A 26897-nucleotide genomic window follows, 5' to 3' on the forward strand; every position below is an offset into this window, starting at 1 on the left:
ACCATTTCTCCAGTCTCTCTGGATCATTTTGAGTTTTAACCCTATCCTCCAAAGAGCTTGCAACCCCTCCCAGTTTTGCATTATAAGTGTACTCTCTATGCCATTATCCAAATCATTGATGAAGATATTGAACAGAACTGAACCGAGAACTAATCCCTGCCGGACCCCATTCGTTATGCCCTTCCAGTTTGACTGGGAACCACTGATAACTACTCTCAGAGAATAGTTTTCCAACCAGTTATGCAGCCACCTTATAGTAGCTCCATCTACGTTTTATTCCCTAGTTTTTTTGTGAGAAAGTCATGCAAGAGTGTATCAAAAACCTTACTGTATTAAAAGTCAAGATATACCACATCTACTGTCCCTCTGTTCCCCCCCTCCTCCCCCCAGCATAGGCGCTACCACAAAACAAATAATAGTAGTAGTGGTTGAATCTGATCTATCAACTTTTAAGTCCCCTAAAATGTAGGAAGATCTTCTTTAATGTTTGTAGAGTGATGAAAATTGTGACGATATTGTTCAACTAATGAAGAGGTAGGCTTTACTTGTCTAAACCAACTGCATTTTGTGCTGATTCCAAGAGTCACACCTGTCCAAATGGGGTGCAGTAGTATTTTGTTTATTAGTTATGGTGTTTATTAAGGTTTGCTCTCTGGTATTTTGTTTCAAAATTTGTGCAACAGATGCCAATAGGAGGCAGGAAGAAGTGAGAAGTGGAAAAGTCTCACCAATTATGTGTAAGCCACTCCTTTTTCTATTCAGCTAAGACTGGATAGGGCAAAAAATATTTGATTCTAACCTGGAGACATAAATAAAATAATGCTATCAATATGCAAAGTTCTTCCTTTATTGAACGTTCTAGACCTGAACTCTATCAAGATCCAGATCCTGGACTATAAATACAGCTTAGAAGCAAGGGCACCAGAACCTTTGTAGAAGTCAGGGGGAGGGCAAGGCCAAAGTGGATTCCTGCACCCATCTCCCCTAACCCCAGCACAACATTCCTGTGCCCCCTTCTCCCCTAACCCTGCACTCTCTTGTGGTCCTAGTCCCCTATACCGTGCTCCCTCCCCTCAGGCACTTGGTGCAGCTGGTCTCCTGCGTCTAACAGCTGCCTGCAACTCTGGTGGAGTTAGAATACCTGTATGAAATGATAGTTTGTTTTCTAAAGAGAAAGGCTAAAACAAGTATCAAAGTATGGACAGATTTTCAAAAATATTTTATGGCGTGAAATTCTTGGGATAGCCACCAATCTTTCCAGCACAGTTTATATTCAAGCTTTTTCTAAAACAATTACATCAATATTCAGAATATTGGAAGAGTAAACTATAATCCAAACTGATGCGGCAATTCATGTGGCAGATTGACTTGCTGCTAGTGAGGTACTTTTCAAAGCTTTTAACACCCTTTGCTGATTGTTTGCTCAAGACATATGGTTTGGATGAGCTGGGCAGTGTACAGTACAGCTGGCAGACTGGATATCAAAATCTGGCATTAAGCCTTAGAATTATTTGGGTCTATGTATTGTAACACATATGGAGGAAAATTCTGCTGTCATTTATACAAAGATAAAGCTTTAAAACACACACACACTCATTTGAGTTACTTCTGATTTACACCGGTGTAGCCAACGTCAGTAATTGTGCAAAAGTATATATTCTTATAGGGGTCTGTAATGGGGTTGGCACCTTGCCTCTGGTGAGTGCCCACTTTCTCTGTCCAATAGTGCCCGCAATCACAGACTTTTCACAGGGCAGCACCCACCTCTTGTGGTTGGTTGGCTGTGAGCCAGCTTTTGATTTTAGTTCTTTCAATGTGGTGGCACCTGCCCCTCGCAAGCGTGACCTGCCCCCTGGTACTCTTGATGGGTCTTCAGTGACTCAGCCCGCCGGCTCGGCTGCACAAACTGTCCCCACTTCTGGGGTATACAGTCCTGAGTTCTTATCACAGTCTTGGTATGGGGCCGTAGCTCTTATGTTTCTTCCCAGAGGCACTGCCTTCTTCAACCACTCATCCGGGACCCATCTTGGTATCCTCAGCTGGTGTCCTTTTCAGTAGCCCTCCCTGGGCTCAGTCTGCAATCAGACAAGCAGGGCCCATCTCAGTACCCTCGCCTGGTCTAGCCAGGTTCTTTGCTCAGTCTGCCAGGCTCAGCCTGCCTGCATCGATCTTTTGATGGTCCTGGTGCTCATCCAGGCAACCAGGCATTAGGTCTTTCGTAGCCTTCCCTGGGCTCAGTTCTGCCTGGTGAGCTCTTGGCAGTGAACTGTCCGTGATCCTGTGGCTCATCTAGCCAACCAGGCACTGGGTCCTCCCTCATTGAGCTCCATGCAGCAACTGATGACTCTGTTCTGCTGCTTGCCTTTTATCTGGCCCTTCTGGCCCCTTATTGGTTGCTCCAGCAGCCCCTCTGATTGGCTGCTCCTGTGCAGCCATTCTAGGCTGCCTGGAGGACCTCTCGCTGCTCTATTCTGGTGCAAGGTGACACAGGGAGCCAGGCTTCCAGCAGGGGCCTCCTACCTAGCCACAGGGTCCAGAAATGAGCAGTGATTATAATTCTTTCCAGTTACAAAATATTTTTCATTCAATGATCTCAATAAGCTTTTATTTTTATTAAATTATTAAATTTTATTATCCCCATTTTATGGTTTAAGAAGCTGGAAGAGAGGTGAAGTCCATATACAGAATTGACTGCAGAAGTGTGAAGAGAATAAAATTCCCGTGTCACCCAGTCATTTGCTGAAACTACTGCCTGTCATGGGTTGAGTGAAGAATAGAATTTCAACCTTAACTCTGAAATTCCTCTCTCTCAAAGGTCTACTCAAGCCTCCAACATTCTCTGAATAAAATTTTTGTGGTTTAATTTAATAAGTGAAGCATCATTTTTAGACTCTCAGAATAATAAACTCTCATTTGCACTGAGTAGATTCATAAATTCATGCTGTTAAAAAACTGTTTTCATCAGAGATGGGCCAGCCTCCTATGGTTTTCGTTCAAATTCCAGTTCTGAACAGCAGGAGGGAATTTGCCCGTCACAAACATTCAGTTATCATTAGAGAATTTCCTTTCGTGCTTCTTGAGAAGCCAATATAGATACCAAGAGTAACTCTCTCATCTCAAACAAAGTACACAACTGGAAATTTCTGAGTATACACTCCCAGTTTTTCAAGGAAGTGTATCACATTTTTATGCTATACGAGTTCAACATAATGAGTTGAGATGAATAATAGCACAAGTGGGGAAACATGAAACTGTCTGGCACAGATGTGTGAGAGGTATGCTCATAGTAACTAGTACTGTACTTAAAAAAACGTGTTGCAGAGCAAAGGGTTCACCTAACTATAACATGCATATTCTTACAAAAACATTGTTTAAATATGTGCATCTCTTCAGAAAAAAAACAAAAGAGACAGAAGAGCAGATAGCAGCAGTCTAGCTCAAATATTCTTTGCTTTACACTAGAAAGTAGCAAAACCTTAACATTCCTGGGTCAGCATGTGCTAGATAGCAATACCTAGCAGATACAACACCATTCCCAGTACTATAATGTTATGGATAGTGATTTTGGTTAACATCCAATATGATAACTAGAGCTGCTTAGACAATTTCAGCAAAAACTGAAAATTAATGTCTTTTTTCTTGTTTCTTCCCTCATCTTCTGACCAGCTCTAATGATGAAACCCCTACATTTAAGCTCAGGGTCAATACACCCAAAGTTGTGTTCATTGTTTGGACAAATAGCAAAGAGAAATTCCAGGCATCTCCCAATCCTTCCTAGATACCCCACCAGTGTATTACCTTCCCAGTAGAAATATAAAAATAAAAAGTATGAGAAAAGAAGATTGTATATTTTTTCCGAGTGAATGTTGACAATAGGCATGAGTCTTTTCAACATGAACTTAAGAATAATGAATAAATGTTCATAAAACTAGTCCTTTTATAGGAAGAAAGATGTGCATGACCTGAACACAATAAAATAGGTCAAGTATATTGAAGAGGAGTACAGAGAAGTTCATTTTACTGGAAGAGAAGCAGGACACAGCCTGGAAAAGCTATTCAGTACGTAAGTTTTTCTTTACTGAGATCATCAAGGGGAAGAGTCAATGTTTCTTGTGTCTGTACAGCTTTGTGCAGAATGCTTTATTTGTAAAAAATCTCTCCCTTTTGAAAGAAGACGTGGCATATGCTGTCACACAGGTAAGTGAGAACTCCGCAGACCCCTGACTTCAGTGCTGCTGTGGCATTTAGTGTGCCTGTAATGGAAGGTTCTGTAGAGAAAGTGAAAGGACTATGTACTGTTGAAAGAAACTATGTAGAAAATTTAAGATGCTGAAGTGTGGTTTAAAGAGTATAGAGGAGGGTAAAGAATGTTTTTTCGTTTGTGCTCTTATCTAAGTGCAGTAAGAGGTTGCACTGGAGGATTAGAACATTTAGAGAAGAATGTCAGATGTTTCTTAATAAGCTTTCAGGTTTCTTTATCTAGCATTAATTTGGAACTGTACTGGCCAAGATGAACAGGCAAACATTATTAGGGATTCAGATGTTTGGGCCCACACCAATTAAAGTAAAAATGTTCAGTTGCTTCCAGTTAGGCCCCAGATCTACTTACAAGTATAAGCTGTACAAATTTAGGAGAGTTTAAAACAAAGTTGAACATATAAGGTAGTTACAAATAAATTCTTAGTGTACAATAATGTTTGCCTTGTTTTTCTGCTGTTAACCACAATACATAAGATTGGGATGAAGGATACCTAAGTTCTATTCCCGATCTGCCACAAATTCCTTTGTGCTTCAGTTCCCCCTTTTGTAAAATGCTCACAGTGAGAAATAACTACTTCACAAGAGTGTTACATGAATTGCCTGGACAATTATGCCATGCAAATTAAGCAGGGAAGAGAGCATGCATTATTGTGCATGCACACTTCTAAAAATCTAGCCCCAAGTATAGGCAGAATCAAAAGTAAATATTTTGAATAAATAGTACATTTTTAAGAGAACAGGAGAGGATAATCTCATTTTCTTCAGTCAGTTATGCTGTAGTCACACAGATCAATATACTGCATGTGTTCTTGACATACTACATGAGATATGGGAAATCCTTGTTGTAAACATAAGTGAAAAATGTAAAAGACTGAAAAAGAATGTGTGTTAGGAATTATTAATACTACATTATGTTATTCATGCACATGATACCTCATTGCGGGCAAGTTCAGATTGAAGCAAGCCAGAATTCTAGCACATTACTCATATACTGTGTCTGGTACATAGAAATGTTTTGTGAATTCATTATAATTATTATATTTACCATTCACAATCATTAACGTTACTGCAGGTCAGCATAATATTCCTTACGTTAGTAGCTCCTAACTACTGCATGACCCCCCTAAGTACTGAAGTGTGGGGGGAGATATCTCCTGTAATAGGATCGTTGCCTCCGAGTACTCCCTCAGGGCCTAAGACGACTCTGCAGTAGCCCCTGCTTCGGTTTCTCCTCCCCAGGGTTTCCATCTCTCCTGGGGATTCATGAGGCTCAGCCCTCCAGCTGTGTCACTCTCAGTCAGGGTACTCAAAGTCCAAAATAAACACCAGCTTCAACAATAGTCCCAAGTTAACATAAACCAAAGGTTTCTGGCTCTTCCTGGGCTCAGCTCACAGCTCTTCTCACTATTATCAGAGTGCAGACTCTTCTGTTTTTACCCCGCTGGGAGTCCAAGTAGAGCACAAACCAAAATGGTCTTCCACCCATCCTGGGGTTCCCATTCTACTCAAAGTCTTTCACACTCTTTACCAGAGCACTGACTCCGAGAACTTTACCTGGAGTTTGGCCTCTTCTCTATCTTGACAGGCCAGTTTCAGCTCTACCTAGCTGGATTCCTTTTCTCCCCTGCTTTCTCAGGGTCTCCTACAGGAGCCTTCTTGCTCTCTACAGCTACAGCCATCTCCTCCTCCACTTCTCCCTTTCTACTTAGCCCTCAGGGTTAAGTAAGGTATTGGCTTGATTGAGTCACAGGACCTTTATTCTCCCCAACTGGGGAGGCAAGCTAATTGTGACTCAGGTATGGCTGGGACCCATCTTTCTTTTAAGATCCAGCCACCTTGTGACATCCCCCACATCCTTTTCTATAATTATGACCAGACTACATTGTGAAGTGCTAGGAAATTGGAAACAAAACTTAAAGAATTCAAAAATAGACAGACAATGCTACAGATACTGATCCAGATTCTTCAGTCTGGAGTCGTACAAGTGAATATGCAGATACCTTGAAGACAGTGAGCTTTATTCTCCTCTTGCTTACGCTGGTTTAAATCAGTAGTGATCCCATGTAACTTAGTTAAGTTAGAGGAATGTGCGAGAAAACACATACCATTATGTTCTACAGCATGATATACTCTGATCTTGTCCTGAGTATGAAGTGACTGTATCTGCTCATAATTCTCCCATGAAAGAGGACAATTTTCAGCTACATTTTTGTATTCTATTCAGCTATGCACCAAGTGGTATGTACAAATATGGCTTGCAATCCTTGATGAAACAGGTGCTCTTTGAACCAACCAGCCTTGCTTTTTAATGTAAATAAACTATTACTAATTTTAAACCACACTGACTGTGATTACCTGTACCAGTAAGTCATAGTGCCAAAGGCTTTCTTAGATCTTTCTTAATAAACTATAAGTAAGTGCTCAAAGAAAGCAACTTCCCAAATGGAAAACTATCTTCTGTGGATGAAAGCTTTAATCAAAGGTGCTATAGGTGGGCTGTTAACTATAGCACAAAGAACTAAAGCTGCAGCCAGCTGTTTGTAGACCTCAGAACTGCAGTGATCAAACTCGTACATTTTAGACAGAAATTCTTCACTTGCTCCAAGAGGAAGACTAAAGGGATCTGCTGAAAATGTAAAGGGTAATATTCACCATGAAATAACTGCATTAGCACAATCTTATTCAGAATGGACATTAGGTGCACCCGTGCACCCAGGTGAGAGGATCAAAGATCTGTCTGGTTTGACTGAGCTCCTGGAAAGCAAAGATGAACTTGTACCAAAATCACAGTGCAAAACCCTTCCAAATATTTTTAAAAGTTCATCTCAGTATCCAAAAATTGCAGCTTGGACCCTTCTCAAGAGAATTTTTAAGTGTCTGATATTTCTTTTTTCTGGGGTGGGGGTTCATGTGGGGTATGCGCAACTGAACTTTAGAAACCACAGTAGACAAATCAAGACAGATGTTAGCTGAGTTCTTGTTAGGCCTACAAGTTTGGAGACTTTGAAAAGGCTTTGTGCTGAATGACCAGGTTTTCCCACTGCTTTCTTAGCAAATCAAAGAGAAGGTTTCAACTAACAGGTAGATAGATAGACGGACAAAACTAGGCGAGATCGTACATACTGAAACTAGGCTATTATTTGTAAAGTCTTACAAGATAGGGAGAGCTTTAGATGAGATCCAAATTCTGCCCTCAGTTAATCCCATGATACACCAGTGAAATTCCTGGGGTTGCATGTATATATCTATGAGCAGATTTTGGCCAAACTGAAAATAGGATTTTTTTAAAATTAATTATCAAGGACTATAACAAGGTTAAAAAAAGAACTAGATAAATTCACGGAGGATAGGTCCATTAATGGCTATTAGCCAGGTTGGGCATGGATTTGCCAGAAGCTGGGAATGGGCGACAGGGGATGGATCACTTCATGATTACCTGTTCTGTTCATTCCCCAGGGGTACCTGGCATTGGCATCGGAAGACAGAACACGGGGCTAGATGGACCTTTGGTCTGACCCAATATGGCTGTTCTTATGGTTAGTTAAAAAAATGGGCTTAGGCAATTACTACCCACTCCCTGCTGTACTCTAATGTCCAATAATAGTAAAGTATAAGATTTATATTTGAAGACAATAAAGACAACAAACCACACTTCATCTATCATCAAAAATATTCCTGCTCATTCTGAAAAATTTAGTGATTTCTTTAAAACCAGAGCTGCGGCATTGGTAAATGACAGCTACTCTGTTGGATGACCCTCCATCAGCAAACCCATAGGGGTGCTGGATCTGTTTATGATCAGTAGGATCAAATCATTCATCCATTCTGACTCTCTGCTCTGTTATTGTGAGTAGGCATGATGTTGAAAATTACAAGAATTGGGCTTTCTAAGATCAAGCAGGCAGAGCACTGGAATATGGAGATATGAGTGTTCAAGCCCACAAACCAAACCGAAGCTCAGAGGTTTCATTTTAGGCCTACCATGCCAGCCTTGACAGTGTTGTTTTAACAGATCTGTTTTGCCTAAAACTATTCCTTTAGCTTTGCATCTGCAATTTAGCCGAGGCTTTCATCCTCACTTCAGCACATGATTTATTTGGGAAGGGATGAAATAAATTAATTGTTCTGTACTGTGTTGCAACCCAGAAAATGCTAAATACTTGCCTATTTCTTCCCTGCCCTTTGTATTCCTCTTGTTCAACCTTATAAGTTGAACTGAAAATTCATATATGTTTTGGAATCTGCAAGTATCAAGCTGACAAAAAATACAAAATAACAAATTACAAAACAGTCCATAAGCCAGTGCTTCAAGCCAAAGTTTAAATAATACATACTTTAGACAAACTATATTCATTCCACTGCAGTGCTGTATTAATCAAATAAGGTGGCCTGTAGGAGAAAATACAAAGTACTGGTAACTCAAATAACAACACTTCTGTTCATGTTTCCTTCTACAGGCTTATAAGGAATCCTAATTGTATCCTGAAATTATTTTTTTAATGACTAGGTCTGTTTGAAGGTTAACATTTTGTCCCACTGAAATTAAGGAAAATATGCCAATGTTTGAGAGATTTGATTACCTGTATGAAATTATGCTCACTTGGTTGTTCCTAGGTAAGGCACTCCTGGGTAAAGGTATATTAAAAAGGGAATAGGAATAGTGTGCATAAAAAGAAAATATTTTCCAATTATGCTTCACAAGATGCTGAAAATATTACTTGTGACAGAGGATTATGAATAAGATAATTACTGAGAGCCTAATTTACCTAAAGCTACAATAAAGGAAAGAGAAAAACATTATTAAGTGGTTATTGACTGTTGCTACTGCTCTTTGTAACAAAAGGCCAACACAGTAGCAAGGACAAAGCTGTGCATAGTTTAGGTGTAATGCATTATATACAAGGATACCGCTTTACCACATATATTGCCCATCATTAATTCAGATAAATGAAAATTTATCAGCTTTTATTTGACAGCCTGACTGCTTATGTCACTCCAAACAAGCTTAATAGGAATTTTTTTTTCTATTAAGAGTCAGGTGAAAAGAAGAGTGATTTAGAAATATATAGGATAAATGTTCCCTAGTAAAAATGCTTTCATTTCTCTTCTTACATAACCAGGGCAAGTGTAATGCATTCCCAGTGAGCAAAGCTACATTTCTGAAGGAATCCAGGTTAAACTAAGGTGTGCAAAGCACTGAAACATGATAGAATTTGATTTCTGGAAATTAAACTCTCTCTTTTTACCCCATTTTTGATAATTCAGTCAATGAAAAGATATTCTAATTATTCAAATGTCAAGATTGTTATTATCCTAAACAATGAAATCACAAGCATAAAGACACAAGGAAACAATATTAAATTCAGTTATTTTTAAAGTATTTTGATCCAAAAAAGGTTATGGCATAAATTGCATTGTGTATTACTGAAAAGCCAAAATGTCTCTACTTCAAACAAGGTGGGTGAGGTACACAGAGAGCACTGTAAGCTCAAAAGCTTGTCTCTATCACCAACAGAAGTTGGTCCAATAAAACATATTACCTCGCCCTCCTTGTCTCTCTAATATCCTGGGACCGACACGGCTACAACTCTACTTCAAACTCAGCTTCAACAGTTATTGTAAAGTTAGGGTGATATTACCTTAAAATTACTCCATAATTTACTCTGTGTGGGAGGAAGAATGGTCTTGTGGTTACAGCATGGGACTGAGAGCTAGGAGCTTTGGGTTCTACGGGCCTACAGCTATGATGATTAAATGAGCTGTCCTCCTAGTCCAACTACCTAAAGTCTCACAACAGTCATTGGGGCCGTAGGTGGCCATGGGTCCAATTTTGGGACTGGAGATTTAATATGCAACCTTGGACAATTCACGTAACCTCTCCGTGCCTCCATTTTTCCATCTACAATATGGTGAGGTCTTCTGTCTGGTCCTTTATTCTACCCATTGAGTTATTCAGGAACAGTTATTGCACTTTAAATTCACACCTTATCTTAATATGAAATTAACTTGCAAGTGTAAACAAGCAGTAACATTTGTAAAGTGCTTTGAGTGCCTCAGATGGAAAGTGTTAAAAAGTGGAAATAATTGTATGTAGTGAATGCGGGGTTTTGAATGTGTGTGTGGGAGCAACAGGAAGGATGTAAAACGCTGACATTGGGAATTTAGTGACTTTCTTGCTACATAACAGATTTTGGCTGTGATGCAAAATGGTCTCATAACCACTACATTCCTTTTGAGATGCCAGAACACATCATTGCCACACAGGGTTTTAAGCAGCAATCCTCACAAAAATCATTAATATTTGTAAATATATTACATAGGGTACCCCAGTCACAAGGTTCCAATCCACCATGGACAAGTTGCAGTGCGAATGAAAGTAATATTGGATGCTTATGCTCCTTTGCTTAATTCTCTTTGGCAATTACTCCATCCCACTCATAAAACAAGATGTCCTCCCAATTATTGTGGCCCCTCCTGATTAACAAGAATCCTTCCACTAAACCCTTCCAAAAATATACACACCGGTCGTCATCACGTTCCCTATTGTTTTCATGTCTGTTTTACGTCTCCACACTATCCCCAATACCAACTAGCACGGAAGAGCTGAAGAAGGTCACACATTACATCTTGGAGCTTGTAGTGGCAGGGATTAGGAAGGGTCAGTCAAATTGACTCTGCAGCAGTGCTCAGATTTGCTGAACAGATCTTGGATTGAGTTCAACCTGCTGGATTTAAAGAAGGATATTTTAAAATTCTTGGAACCCCCAAGCCCAGGCAATTTGATGAGCTACAAGCTGTGATTGAAATCACATTCCAAGGATAATTTGGAGGGGAGACACTGTAGAGCAGAAAGTTTCCCTAAAGGAAATTAAGGGTCTAAGATATAACATATTAGAAAGCCTTAATAAGGACAAGAGATTTACTAGGGGACTTCCTGTGGAAAGAATAAATCAAGGATTAAATAGTATCGGATTATTGGTGTCCCTAAGAATTCTGAAACAAATGTCCCTTAAATATTTATCCAGTCAGTGGCTCATGGGGACATCAGGTCAAATGAATTTCCAGAATATTATGTCCTGGTTATTACAGTGAGAAAGTTACGAAGAGGACAGAATTTGTCTACATTTATTTTGGCATGTACCAGTCTAGATTCTAGTGGATTATTGAAGTTTTGAAAGCTTCTAAAAGTGAAATGGAATTTCAAGGGAATCAACATTTATATTCTTCTAGTGTACAAGCCTACCCTGTTGAAATATCAGAGCTTTTCTCTGACAAAGGAAGTATCTTAGAGAATAAGCCTTAAAGCTAAAGTGATGCATCTCTAGGTTGTTCTTCTTAAAATGGTGAGAGTAATTCTTATATTTTCTGATCTTTGGAGGAATCCATGAAATTTTCAGTGACTAAGAAAGACATCCGCATTGGAGACATCAGTTGGCATGAAAATGGACTTAACTTTATTAATATTCTTCTCTTTTCAAATATTGAAGATAAACATTTCAGCAACACTTCTGAAAATGATTGTATTGAACCTACAGGTTCATCACTAGATATGGTTGTAACCTGCAATTCAACATTTAGCCAGAAAAGGACTCCATAATCTCTAGTGGATAGCTGAGCAAACTAAAGAATTTCAGTCCCACATGAAATTCCAGTATTTCAACATTTATTTTCATCCCAAAATAGGCCAACAAGTTGAAATATTGAAAATTTTGGCAGAATGAAATTGTCTGAAAAATATTCAATCCAGAAATGTCAAAACATTTTTGGTTTTATTGTAAAAAAAACATTTTGGCATTCCCCAAATTGAAAAGTTTTATTTTAGTTTATTGAACTGAACTGAAACTCTTCATTTGGATAAAAACTCAACTGCATTTCCCTATTGTGCTTAGTATATGATGGGAGCTGTAGTTTGGGTGCCTGATGCCCCTGTTTTCTACTATGGGCCAGGCTCTCTAACTAGACTACATCTTCCATTATGCACCCACCTTGCTGCTTGGTAAGAGGGGAGGCCACATTGCATCCTGGGACATGTAGTTCTCCATGGAGCCCAGGACACAGGAGAGAATGGGGGCCCTGAATTACATCTCCCATTGTGCCATCTGATTGTAGTTTAATGTTGAACTCACTCAGAATTAAATGTTTTGGGTCACTTAATAAAATGAAATATTCCATTCAAATCAAGCCCACCCAAATCAATATATTTTGGCTTGATTTTCCCCAATGGGAAAGAAATCAATTTTTTTCCACAACCATGTTTTCCATCAAAAATTATTTTGATGGAAAATTCCTGATCAACTCTACTGCAGGATGCAGCAAAAAAGAAATACAACTCAGAGTTCAATGGGAAGGAGCCTGAGGCCATGCATGAGGCAGGTTGCCAACTTTCTAACTGAACAAAACTGAACACCCTTGCCCCACCCCTTCTCTGAGGCCCCACCTTGCTCACTACATCCCCCCTCCCTCCGTCGCTCGCTCTCCCCCACCCTCACTCACTCGCTCATTTTCCCTGGGCTGGGGAGGGTCTCTTTTCGACTGGGTGTTCCGGTTGAAAAGCAGGCTGGAGGAAGCAGCCTTGTAGCTTTCTGCAGAGGAAAGGCTGGATAACAGACAGCCTGGAAGGCGGGGCCAGCGAGTTGGCCAGACACACAGCCTGTTGTTAGCAGAGAATCTGTGGGAGGGAGGATAACACAGGGCGGCAGTCAGGAGAATGGTGCACAGGGGCTGTACTGTGAACTTGCTACTTTCATATCCCTGAACTGTACTGCACTGCCCCTCGGCATGGGTTGGGAATTGTGTGGGTTTTTGTTTTGTTTTGATTATACTATAAAAGCAAGTATGCCTAGGATATTTTCATCTTTGATTGCTGGCAGCCCTAGTAAAGGAATCCTCTATGTTATTCAAAGTGTGCGAGTGTTTATGTGAACCCAGTGAGGACTAGAACCTGGAAGGCCTACTGCTTGGAGAGGTTGCAAATGAACTCAGAGACACAACATGCTACCTGACATTTAGCACAACAACATGCTGCAGAGAGGTTGGCTACTGCATCTTGTGGCCATGTTTGTAATGTTTATATGGTGCACGGGATGTACCTTTAGTACGTGATTATTTATTTCAGATGGGTGTCCTCACGGGGTGAAAATCTGGCTCTTCACAATTTGCTAATTTTAAAAAATCCTTTAAATCTCAAAGCATTTGTTAACATATATTCTACTTCTCTTATTTTCTGTAGAATTCTGGCAGCATCCCTCCCTTTCAGCCAAGAGTAGTAGACGTGTTCAGACTTTTTAAACACTTTTTTTTTTACCTGAACAGTTTTAGTTTTGACAAATCTCCTAGACTCACAAAATTTTAGGGAATAAGTTTTGAATTTGTCCGATTTTGATATTTTCAGAACAAAAAGGTTTGGGGACATTTTTTAGTCGAAGTGACTTTTCATGTCAACATGTTAATAAATTTAAACTAAAAAAAGGTTTAAAAATAAAAAAGGTCAATTTTTTTGGGGGGGGGGGGAGGGAAATTATCCAAACACAACATTTCAATTAACCTGAACCTACAAAAGAAAAAAAATGGTTTGTTGATTCATGCAAATTTTCAAGTTTTAGACTTTTTCTCCCAATTTGGGATACAAAAAATTTCAAAATTTCAAAAATTCTCATGGGATGTGAAAATTATTTCCTGCCTAGATGTAACTTGTGAGCGGCCATCTGGTGGGGATTCAGGTCTTTGGCAGGCTGATTGATCAAAGAGACTACAAATGCTGCTGCACCTGAGAAGGATGCTAGAAATCCAGCTCTGCAAAGCATGAACTATTTCCCTCTAATCATTTTCAAGGTGTGATAACACCACAGATACAATGATCCTTAGGTACAATCAGTTTAGAAATGTGCATTCGTCTTATTATAGGAACTTTTAAATTGTTAATATATGCCGTTTTACACTTATTATTACCCTATCTTATCTTATTTCTCACTCACACCAGAAAAATCAATCATATTGATTCCTGTAAGAGTTCCATATAGTATTATGTCCAGATATATTGTGAAATCATTGTTCCCATTAGTGATCCAATGGGAGGCAGCATGATCTCCTGGATGGAGCACTGTATTGAGAGTCAGGAGCCCTGGGTTTTGTTCTCATTTAGATTTGCTGTGTGACATGAGGCAAGTCATTTCACCTCTCTCTGCCTCCACTTCCCCTCCCAACTGTTGTCTGTTTGGTCCATTTTGATTGTAAACTCTTGGTGGCAGGGATTATGTATTTGAACAGTGGAAGCAAAATGGGGCACTAATCTTGGTTGGTATCTCTACAAATAATAATATTAATAACATTAACATGTATGGATGTTTCTTATTTGAGAAGATTTAGGATTTATTTTATTTCACCACCCCAGTGTTCTGGGAGTAAATACAAGGTTTATAAAAATTACACACTGCAGTGGTAAGGTCTAAAGCAGGGGTCGGCAACGTTCGGCATGCGGCTCGCCAGGGTAAGCACCCTCGGCCCGCACCGCTTCCCGCCGCCCCCATTGGACCGGGACGGTGAACCACGACGAGTGGGGGCCACGATCGGCCGAACCTGCCGCGTCAGCAGGTAAATAAACTGGCCCGGCCCACTAGGGTGCTTACACTGGCGAGCTGCGTGCCAAACGTTGCCAACCCCTGGTCTAAAGAGAAAGCCCAGCCAAATTCACCATAGGTTAAAACTCACCCCCCACCTATCTATGCATCCCCTCCTGCCAAGTGAAATCTTACTATACACTTTAAATTGTTTATATAGCATCTGTTTACTCATATGAAAACTCAATAAAATGTAAGTTTAAGTCCAATGTATACATGTTTATTTAGATCAGCACCTGCTTTCAGTTCATCTAATAGTCTAGCAATTATGTAGCACCTCCAATAAAATCATCAAGATCCATTAATAACAAAAATAAGTTAAAGCCAATACAATAGTCCACATTTGTTAAGTCTTGCTTCAGATGATTTCTGATGAAGGAAGAAAGAAACACTTTGCCCCTGGCCTTCTTTTTTTTGTGTGTGTCTGTATGATACAGCAACAGTGGGAATTGCAAAACATGCCAATGATCTACATTCAATGCCTTATACTACATAATAGACAGATGCTTTTAAAAAAGACAGCATGGAATGCATATACAAATATACTAATAATTATATTAAAATACTATGTTAAAAGAATGCTTGTTAGGTTGCAAAGTCAAACTCTCTAAAGTCTGAAAATACCAGATTTAGGATTGTCTGTTCAATTTCAAGTCAGCCCCCTTATGAGTTCACCCTGTGCACTGAATGAGGCAGGGTCTTGTGGAAAAAAATGATATGTGGTCATGTAATTAAAGACTATCAGAATGCATACACACAAGGGGGCCAAATTAACGTTGCTCCGGCAACTGCAGATCTGATGTTTCCTAGCTCTTGAGTACTCAACTATACAACCTAAATTACACTCTTTTAATGTAATATATTTTATGTAGTTTCCTAGATTTTTGTTAAGGGAAAAAGGTAGATCCAATTATATTATTCACAACAGTAACAGCACGCATATCTCACATCATCATCAGGGTTTGAACCTTGAACTTCAACACTGCAGCAAAGACTGGGTCTGTGTACTGGTTCCAGAGAGTATTTGGGGAAATCTGGCCTGTCTCTCTCCCCCCTCCTCAGAATTGGGGGAACAGCATCTCCTATATGGGCTCTTAAGGAGAGGAGGATGGGCCAATGAAACCATGTTCTGAATTTGGAAGGGTTTATGGGTGGCGCTGGGGGTGGAGGAGTCCAGCCTGGCTCTCTCTCTCCCCATCCAACCAGGAGGTGTGGGGAGGTTCATGACACATGTTGTGCAACCAGAGGGGTATTTGGGCCATGAACCAAGTCTGGAAGTGAGAGCAACCTGGCTTCCTTCCCGCTTTTGATGCATCTGCACCAGCAGTCCCCACGTGTTTCCACTGCAGAGCATGCTGCTGCTGCTTTGGCAGCATCAGGAGCCTGGCTTTAGAATGTTTGTGTTTAGTTATTATTTTGGCAAGCTGCAATAATTTTCCTGAGGAACAAAAGTGAGAGAGGGGAAATGGCAATTTTTAACACTTTATATCTCAGTAAAAGATCAATGGAATTTCATAGGATACAGACAAGGTACCTCTCTGTCCTGAAGGCTATCCCCTGCTGACTATCAAATGTTTGCTGCAAACAATGTAAATGTGAGAGCTTCTCCCTCATATAATAATACGAAGCCTGATTGAAAGCCCACTGAAATCAAGGGAAGGATTCTTAACAGTTAGATAGATGGTCTGTGGATCAGGGCCATATAGCAGGTGTCTGATGTATGAATCCAACTCAAAATGTAATTCTATTCATCCATATTATCTGTCCATAATCCATAGTATCTATATTTCATATTTTCCACAATTAATCTAAAATTGAATTTTTCTTCCATGGCATTTACTATCCTGATTTCTCATGTTAAGTCATTACAATATGTTAGCATTTTTTTTTATTAAGCTTGACCTTAGAAATAAAGTTATATCCATTCTGATGAAAGAGTTAAAGGTTGAGTTAAAGGTTGGGACTGTTTCCTTTTTCTCCAATGCCCAGGGTACATCATACCCTAGATGTTTAGTGCCACTTGGTGGGATTCTCAGAATAAGAACACACAGTGTTCTGTGTATGCTACTCTCTCAGCAAAGGGAAATAAATGAGACAAGACAGTTGCTGGATTGAAAAGAGAAGATGATTGGGGCACTCTCTCCTGCTAAGAAATGTCTGTTTAAATAAAGTACCTTTTGTTGGTTTTACCTGCAACTGGGCTCTTTGTCTCAATTAGGTGGAATATGATGAAATAAAAGACTGTCTCAGAAAGGATTGCTGGAGGCAATCTAGCAGCAATGCAGAGCACACCAAGTTTGAAATACTAGCTCAGGGCTTCACTCTCTTTTCACAAGGGGCTGGATGTGCTACAAAGATAGCAAGCACCAGCACCAGAATGAGGGAAGGGATTTCTTATGTTGCTCCTAATAATTCCTCTGGTTAATTCAGGAATAGCATGGATACTCTCCACGGGAAACCACACAAAGCTCTTTTTAGCAGCTGATGTGGTGGCCATGAAATAAGGGCCTTGATGGAAATAGGGGAATGGAAATCTTTTTGGCCATGAGAGATGCTCAGCTGTTCCCCCAGGAGAGAGGAAAGGTATAGCTATACATTTGCTATTAATGGCCCCAACTCAACTAGGTACTTCACGGGAGCTAATGATGTGCTTAAAGTTAGGCACATAATTAAATAACTTGATGAACCAGGGCCTACATGTATGATTTTCTAAAATAGTTTACTTAATTTTCCCTGAAAACATACTTCAACTTCCTCCAGATTTTAGTGCCTTAAACACTGCCTAAACTATTTACTGCAGTGCTGTTTGGTCCATGGCTTTATTTTTGCAGCTAAGCTGAGTGACTGCTTCACATCCAAAGATTAAACTATGAAGTCTCTTATGGCCCATTAACTGGAGAGCAAACATCAGCAGTCTCAGATTTGTAGTCTTTGGGTCTGTCACACAATGCTATGCAGCACATGAGGTACCAACCAGCTGGGTACAACCAAGACATTTTAAATAAGAGTCTCCCATGCAGAAAAAAAGATTGTGCAAACCCTTTCTTGTTATTTTCACACAGAGGCTGATTTTCTTCATGACACTTGTCATATATGTAGGTATTCTAGTCTACAAATTGAAAACTGGGTGTCTTAAGCATACCTCTCAAATGTCCTTCATTCCAACATATGTCACTCACTTTAGTCCCAAAGTTACTTCTGTGTCCCACCTTTCTGATGTTCCCTCTCTTTTGCTGTCAAAAGTTATTTACCTCAGGAACAAGGAAACATGAAACTGTGATGACACAGAGTCCAGCTTACATTAAAGGACTGAATCCTGTTGTATTTCATGTTTCCTGCCTGAATAATTTTTGTGTCTTTGTCACACATTGCAGCCCACATTTGGGCTTTGGCAGATTGAGAGAGATATTTCTCAGGGCTTGATAATGATATATTCAGTCCTTCACCTTAATGGTTTGACTCCGACCTGTGTTGTCAGCTATGCTAAGTCACTACCAACTGATGGCTCTTCAGTGGCCTATGGGAAATAAGCTACTTGCCAAACCAGTTCATAATGGACAGGTGTCTGTTTAAAAAAAAAACTACCTGCACAATTGGCACTAATTGGTACCCATGTTGACAAGAGGAACTGAGTCGTCCTGACAGCACTAGAGGTGGTCCCTCCAGGTAGAATCTGAAACCCATTTGAAGAGCAGTGTGGGGAAGTTTACACTATTATGTCATATCTGTTACGTGGTCACAGAGGACTCCACTCAATTTTTCATACTGTCACTCTAGCACTTTGCATGGACATTTGAAAACCATTAAAGTTCATTAAGAGAAAAATAAAAAGTTTGGCTCAGTGTATTGATTAGAACAAGCACCTAATTTCCCCCCATAGAGAATTAAGCTCAATCGGATCTACCAATCTTCTGGGGGGGAAAATCATTTGTGAGGCTTCAGCAAAACATGTTAAGGAACAAATGCTAAGTAATAATAATATGAATGGGGCACCAAAATACCTGAATTCCTAAACCGAGTCACTGTGTAATCAGACCCACAATATGGATGTCCTTCCTCACCCCTCTCCTTCCTCATGTGTTATTATATACACCCTTGTCTGTCAAGTCTAAAAGTTAGGGCCCAATCCTGGAAGGTGCCAAGCACATCAGAGAAGTGCTCTGCACCCTTAACTTCATTAAAGGACACACACCATGTCTCAGAGGGTGCTCGGCACATTGCAGGACTGAGCCCTTCATGTGTATTCTGCAAAGTGCCTTACACACTAATAGGTGCTAGACAATAATGGGCCACATCCCAGACCCATCATTCTGCCTTGCTTTCTGCCACTCTAGCAGAATAAAGCAGAATTGATTGAATGCGGGGAGGGAGTCAGGGTGGGCACGGCAGAGTTCTGCTGCACTCAGGGACTACCCAACTGGCAGAACAGCCCTTTAAGGCCATTTTTAGCCAGTGCACTTGAGGCTGCTCTAAATTGTACTGGGGCCTAAACTGGCTCCAGGATTGGAGGGAGGGGAACATGAAAGTGGCTAAAAGCAGCCTTTGACTCCCCCCGTTCAGCTGTACTTACAGCAATCCATAGGAATAAGAAGATCTGAGTTCTGCACCTAGCTATGTGGTGTTTTAACTAAAGCCATGAGATCTCAACAATATGATTTTTAAACTGCCTACACTTTGAAGAGACACTTCCAGGTACTTTACTGAAACAGTTTGTTCTTGTTTAACATTACATTCTAGTAAGGAATCTTTTCTCGGTTGTATCTACTTGAATACCAATTTTAAAAGAAACCAACACTGTCTACACTGACACTGGAAAATTCATTAAAACCGTACCATTTTTATCAGGCTCATATAAAATATTGTGTGCTCCATTTGTTGTTTTGTAGCAATATTTACCTAAGAAAAGCTATTCTCGGAGCTGCGTATATACTTCTGTATTGATACTGGGACACATTAACAAGGAAATAACCGAAACAGGAGAACTCTAAAGTATACTGTACACTGTGATCCATTAGTAATAAGCAAAAAAAGATGGGGGATGCAGCATAAAAATAGGTAAGAAAATAAATTGTATTTTTTTTTTTTTTTTTTACTTCTGAGTGTTTATTAACAAATAACTAGGAAAAAAGCCCTACATGAATGCACTATTAAGCTTGCACAGGAAATGAAAAAGCTAAAACTCCAACAGCAATGGCAGCATTTCAAATCCTGAATGTTTCATGATGCACATTTTAGGTCATAATTAATAAAATACAAAGATAAGCAGAAAACAGGACTAGAAATACTACATGTATGTAATATGACTGGCCCTTTCTACAGTCCTTTAGCTGTAAAAACTTTAATGGTGCATTAACACAGGACCGCATCATCCCCTGAAAAGGATACACCCACGGACTCAAACTTCCACTCCTTAACATTGATTTCCCCCATTCAGGCAAGAAGCATGTAGTTCAGCACCTCTTAGATACAGATCCCTTTTGCAACATTAATGAGAACAGCATTAACAGGCAGCCACAAAAGATAGTGGAACTAACTAGCTAATTAAATAAATAAAAAGGACATAAAAATAAAGTAAATTTTACATGCAAATACTTCGTATGACGCACTGATCACATAAACATGCACAATGCAGAACCCATAGCTCAGCGCTATACTCTTCCATTCATGATGCTATTTCCATTTTAAGGCTCAATGCATTGTCTTTTCAGCACACCAGCCCAAGACCCAACCTGGGAACATATCATGTCCCTCTGTACTGTTCACCTCTGAGAGGCTCATAGGAAAGTATTGACAGGTTCTCACACCTCTAAGAGCCTGATCCAAAAACCATTGAAATCAGTGGAAAGACTCTCATTTACTTTATTGATCATGCCCACAGAAAGATACACACAACATACACAGAAAAGGCGATTGCAACACATGGCTTTGGAGGTAGAAAGAAGTAAAGTGGAAGAAATCAGAGTGGGATCCTGAGAAGAATTGAGAGGGTCTGTGGGGACAGGAGGAGCAGCCTATTGAGAGAGCATCAATCTGACTGTTTGTCAGTACAGCTCCTTTGAGTCTGGGGTTTATTATTGAATTATTCAATATTGACTCCAGGAATGAAAAATAAAAGGCTTCTGTCATTTTCAAATCCCTTCTATGTGCTTCTACTGTTTTTTTGTCTCCTGCACTGTACCCATAAATCATAACTGTAACGCATAAACTAAACAACTAGGCAAAAACAACAAGGAGTCTGGTGGCACCTTAAAGACTAACAGATTTATTTGGGCATAAGCTTTCGTGGGTAAAAACCTCACTTCTTCGGATGCATCCGAAGAAGTGAGGTTTTTACCCACGAAAGCTTATGCCCAAATAAATCTGTTAGTCTTTAAGGTGCCACCAGACTCCTTGTTGTTTTTGTAGATACAGACTAACACGGCTACCCCCTGATACTAAACAACTAGGTTTTGCCTGAAAATGTCTGTCTACTACACTGTAGATTACCTATGCCATTTAACACATCACAAGTTACATGTACTATATATTTATCTTGGGCTCCATAAGACTGGTAAATGGGAGCTGTGATAACATGTCCCACATATTTTATTACATTGTGCAGTTGCTTAATATTTCCTAACTTTATTTTCTACTTCATTGTGAATTCTGCTGTTGTCTCCAATGAAAGAACAGTGACATTTGATACACCACAGAGCTCATGGTACATCTGCCATGGAGTTGTAAATGCATGCGGAAGAGGCTAAGAACATACAGCAGTATATATCAAGTAAAAGTTCTAGCTAAGTAATCAAATCTTCGAGTACAGCAGGCAGTGTCATCAGACATATCACTCCACAGTTGAATGAGATTGTCAATCGCTGGAAGGCTGTCTGAAATACACAGTTTGCAGGACTTCCAAAGCTGAAAGTACTACCTTTGGAAGGTAATCTAGACCTATTGCAGGTCGACATATATGTGTGAATCAAAAGGAACAGATCATGGGAAATAAAAAAGACTGAAAGAAGATTATTTGTAAGTATCATGTTTCTGTACTGTTTTAAACAACATCTTTAAACTTGTGCAGGAGGGTAGCTCCATTTAGCACAGAGCTTATGTGAACTTGAAAGTGAATGATTAGTGTCCATATAGGTTTTTAAAATTGTATTTACATATGTACAGTATTGGAACAATGACATTTCTTATTATGTTAATAATTCAATAACTAAATATTGATAGGTAAATAATAAGCATTTATGTAGTATTTTATGGGCATTATCTAATTAATCCTCCCAACAACCCTGACACAATATTTATATCCTCATCTTAAAGATGGGGAAATGGAGGCAGCAGGGTTTATGGCATGTTTTTGCTCATACAGAAGTAAATGGCAAAATTCCCATTAACTTCAGCAGTGCATCCTGTTGACTTCAACAAAGTCAGGGGCAAAGTTAGAACCAAGCACTCCTCCTTCCCAGTCCTTTACTCATTTCACTCAACCACCATATCTACCTTGTTGTCTGTCTATTTCATTTGAAAGAAGAAGCTTTCAATTGTTCTGTTAATTTCATCCTCCAATTATTGTCATATGCTAGAGAGACCACATCGAGAGCATAATTCTTTATGTACCTTGTAGTCCCCAAGGATAATGCACAATAGTACTAGATAAGTATGCAGCTGTACTGCATCAGTTAAAGTTCTGTCAGCATTTTAGAAGCCCTGTTTTAAGGTATCTAACATTTATGTTTCCTAACTCATACACTCTGCATGTGTGTTTTTACCTCAGATAGAACTATATTTTAGAAAAGGTTATTTGAACCCATGTATGTGTTTTTCCAAAGGGTTTCAGTATTCTATTTCATTTTATATACAGGCTCAAGTGCCAATGTCATGAGGGGCTGAACAGTTCCTGAAAGGTAATCAGTGGCCTCAGCACCCACTGGAGTGCATGACCCTTATCTTGAGAAGTGCTGATTCTTTAGGGGTGAGTTCTCAAAGGGCCCTATATTGGCCTTAGAAATTGTGTGCCAACTTTTTCCTTGTACATGTGTGATTATCTAAGTATGCAAACCCTTGTGTTTGTATTTGCATATCAGAACAAAGACCTAAAAAGACCTGATTTGCACACATGGCAGGTCCTTGGTGCATATTAGCACAGTAACTGTGCAAGCACTCAGATAGTAAGGTGATGAGAGCCATATAAGAACTGATATAAATGGAATAGAAATAGCTCTACATGAAATTTAGCCTTTGTTTAACTAGAATCACTTTTGGAGTTTGGCTCTTACGTTCACTGCACTTTCTGCCTTGTGATAGAATTGCGTATGTTCAGAGCATTCTGTACAAGTACAGGTGTCTTGTGAATATAAAGAGTACTCATAACATGTAGCAAATGCAACATGTAAACAACATTGGCTATGCACGCAGTAGAACACACATGTACAAGTGCAGCAAATGTAACAGCATGTCAGTGTTTTACTTTCTTATTCTGGGACAGTCTACAATAACTCACTAAAGTGTACCTTATAGAGAGCCTTTCATCCAAAAAGCTTTAAGGTCAATCATAAGCTAAAAATGTTCTTGACAGAGGAAGCAACAGAAGTGAAGGAGCAACCTCCAACTGTGCAAACTCGTGGTTAGGAGAAAGACTGGAGGAACAGAATAAGCAGAAAAGGGACTTGCAGAATATTGGTAAAATAGGGAGAGTGAATCCAGTGAAAGCTCTGAAGACCAAGACGCTAATTTTAAATTGGAATCTGGGATGGGTAGTTAAACCAAGGAGGGTGACAGAGAACAGAGATGCCATACCTCCACTTTCTGGAGGCCTAAAAAAAGCAGCTGCCATTTTAAAGTTGGGAAGAGAGTTATAACCTGACTTTGAAAAGTGTTGAGCACCTGCAACTGCCATTGACTACAATGGAACTTATGGGGGCTCACATCTCTCAGGATCAGGCCTTAAAAAAGCAGAAGTAAAGGTGATTTTCTGGAGATAGCAATAGACACAGACAAGAATTACTAGGAAATATTAAGTTTAACTTCAGAAATAAGCCCCAAATTTCTACCCTTTAGAACATGTTCCACTTTTCACTCTCTTTCATCTCTATCATGCCATATACTAATTATGCAGCAGTCCCAGCAAATGGGATATCATGACATTGTAATAATAAGTACTATTCAAAGTCCTAGCAGAAGATGAGTATAATGTCTTTATTAGTTTTGCCTGAGGTCCCGTCCCCCCATCCTTTTCTCTTCATTAATGAATTTAAAACAATGCAGGAAATTAAATCCAAAAACTACTGAGCATTACAGCAAAGTTAAGGCTATGATTTACACTGAAAAATAAACTCCCACAAAACTGAGATGTAGTGCTCTCTCTCACTCCTTCTGAGTAGCCTTAAATGCTTGGGCATTGCTGCACATATGGTACATAAGATCACAAACTCTTCTGATAACCCTGCTATGAAAGGATTAACTAAGGAGTGGCTGCCTTGATTCAAAATCTTCTTGTTTGTCATCATACATATGCTACAAAAAAACGCTCTCCTCATTGTTTTAAATGCAACTGGGAATATTGTATATTAATAAGCGTGTTGCGGCCCCATTGATATTGGGATAGTTTACTGACTGCAACAAAGCATATTAAGATAAATCTCCCATTGGTATAAATCAACATTAGTTTACATTGAAAGTCAATGGAGCTATGCCTGTTTGCACCATCTGGCCCAAGATTTGGAGTCCAAACTGATCATTTCACAAAATCAATTTAAAATAGCAATGGGTGACAATTGCTATTAGCATATTGGTCCAGGAACAAATATCAAATCTATACTTTCTCTGTCTTTTCTTCAATAACATGCATAACTATTGAAATTCCCTGTAGTACACTGCAATACATACAGAATGTTTTAACATGAAATTATCCATGTTTTAACCGAGGGGTCGGCAACGTTCGGCACACGGCTCGCCAGGGTAAGCACCCTGGCGGGCTGGGTCAGTTTATTTACCTGCTGACGCGGCAGGTTTGGCCGATCGCGGCCCCCACTGGCCGCGGTTCGCCGTCCTGGGCCAATGGGGGCGGCAGGAAGCGGCGCGGGTGAGGGATGTGCTAGTTAGTCTTAAAGGTGCCACAGGACCCTCTGTTGCTTTTTACAGATTCAGACTAACATGGCTACCCCTCTGATACTTGACTTTCATCCTTGTGTTTAGGCTTGCTCAAACGTGCATCTCTGAGAAATGTCAGAGCATTTTAAAGCTTTTTGTAGCAGGACAGCAGGTGAAAAGTGACCATAAAGTATAAAAACTTTTGATTACTGTATGTAAATATAAGCATGTAACAAATAGCAGCTTTTTGAAAAGTCTTAAGATGAGAAAGGCTAAGCATGCTGTCTAATGGCATTTAAAAATATGTGCATCTGTTTCCCTTTATCACCAAAAATAAAAGATGCTTTCTATCTTGAAAATACAAGTTAGAACAGGCTGTCTGTACCCTGAAATCTCCAGTCCACTAAAAAGATCATTCTACTTTCTCCTGTCAGATGATCATATAATTTATGTCAGTTGCATAACTACAAGAGGAGTAAATATCTATAAAACATAAATTTACAGGCATCAGGGAAGTCTCAGAATGACCAAGAGCTGTAAACTTGAGCTTGATAGGAAAGTCTAAGCCAACATCTACTCTACATTTTCATAGTGAAAGAAAAAAAAAATCTTTACTTACCCGGCCAACTAATATTGGTTCAGGTCCAGAAAATTCTTCTAATACAAACATTTGGTTCCAAACCCAGCCCCTCTTCGAACGGTTCAAAACCTTCTGTTCTCCACTGAGCCCACTTAGTCCCATACTGGATCCACTTGGTAATATTTCAGATTGATTCAATGGAGCCATATAAATGGAAGGAAGAACAGTAATCCATAATATTATTAATGGAGTCCATACATCCATAAGCATCTCCGTTAGTCTTTCTGGCATTGTACCCTTTGCTTAGCAAATCACCACAGAAATGAAACAATTATTTTGCTTTCCTCCAGACGATAGCCATCCAGTTCATCATGCAGTAAAGTACATTTACTTACAGCTCCTCCATATGTTTGCAGCACAGTGAACATAAACAAAAATTGCTTAGCTTATAAAAACATGATCCACTGGGTTTTCCTGTCATCCAAGATTCCTGCAAAAATAAGAGTAATACAAAGTTAGCTATAAAGTGCTTGGGGATATATTTTATAAAAATCTTAGTTATTTTCATGTCAGAAACAAGCCAAAGTCCAGTTTTATATTTATAGTAGATGATATGTGTGTCTAGGAAATGAATTTTAATGCCCATTTTAAAGGGGGGGGGGCAACTAAGGGACAGATACTTCTGTCAATGTTGGTAGCACCTTCCTGCACTACTAGTTCCTTCGATTTCAGGTCAGAACTACTCAGTGTGAGCCGGCATATTAGAATTTGACCCTGTATAAACCTTTCAGTAAAAGCTAACCACAAATAACTCTGAAGCTGAGCAATAATACAGCGGTGGGTAACTCATTTTTCTTTTTTTAGTCTACGTGTCCCCTGCTCGCTTTGAAGTCAATGGAGCGTACTCAGTACCTTAAAGGATTGAATCCTTTTTTCCCCCCAGGCATTCATAACAGCCAGGGCAAGAACATTTTTTTTTTATTCATGTATGGCCACAAGAAAAAAATAGTTCAGCTTTAGTAAATATTGTAATATTAAGAAAGAAAATATTAATTTCATTTATGTAGAGGCAGGCAGGAACCAGATTTCTCATTTTGCAAGACTTTCTACCATTTCTATTTTTTTTCCTTTCCAAAACAGCACAAAATCCAAAATATTTTGAAATTTTATCACAAAATGACCCCCCACACACACACACTTGCACAAAATAAATGTTTTTGGTCAGTCAACACTGTTTTGTTCCTATAACATCAATGTCATTCCACTTTTTTATTTTTTTCAATTATATTTTAGCAAAAAAAAAAAAAAAATTAAAATGCAATAAAAAGTCATTTTGAAATGGAAAATCAAAATATTCCATTCCA

At 39.4% G+C, this 26897-nt stretch overlaps 1 protein-coding gene across 1 annotated transcript in view; it reads right to left on the bottom strand.

Annotated features, from left to right (window-relative positions):
• The window catches only part of CDH8 (cadherin 8), a 178100-nt gene extending 152276 nt beyond the window's left edge, over nucleotides 1-25824 (bottom strand). The window contains exon 1 of the mRNA XM_065416681.1: nucleotides 25573-25824. Within this exon, the coding sequence (XP_065272753.1) occupies nucleotides 25573-25824 (252 nt within the window). The remainder of the gene's footprint in view (nucleotides 1-25572) is intronic.
• Between the last annotated feature and the right edge of the window lie 1073 nt (nucleotides 25825-26897).

This window comes from Emys orbicularis, chromosome 14 (genome assembly GCF_028017835.1).
Source record: "Emys orbicularis isolate rEmyOrb1 chromosome 14, rEmyOrb1.hap1, whole genome shotgun sequence".
Lineage (NCBI taxonomy): Eukaryota > Metazoa > Chordata > Testudines > Emydidae > Emys > Emys orbicularis.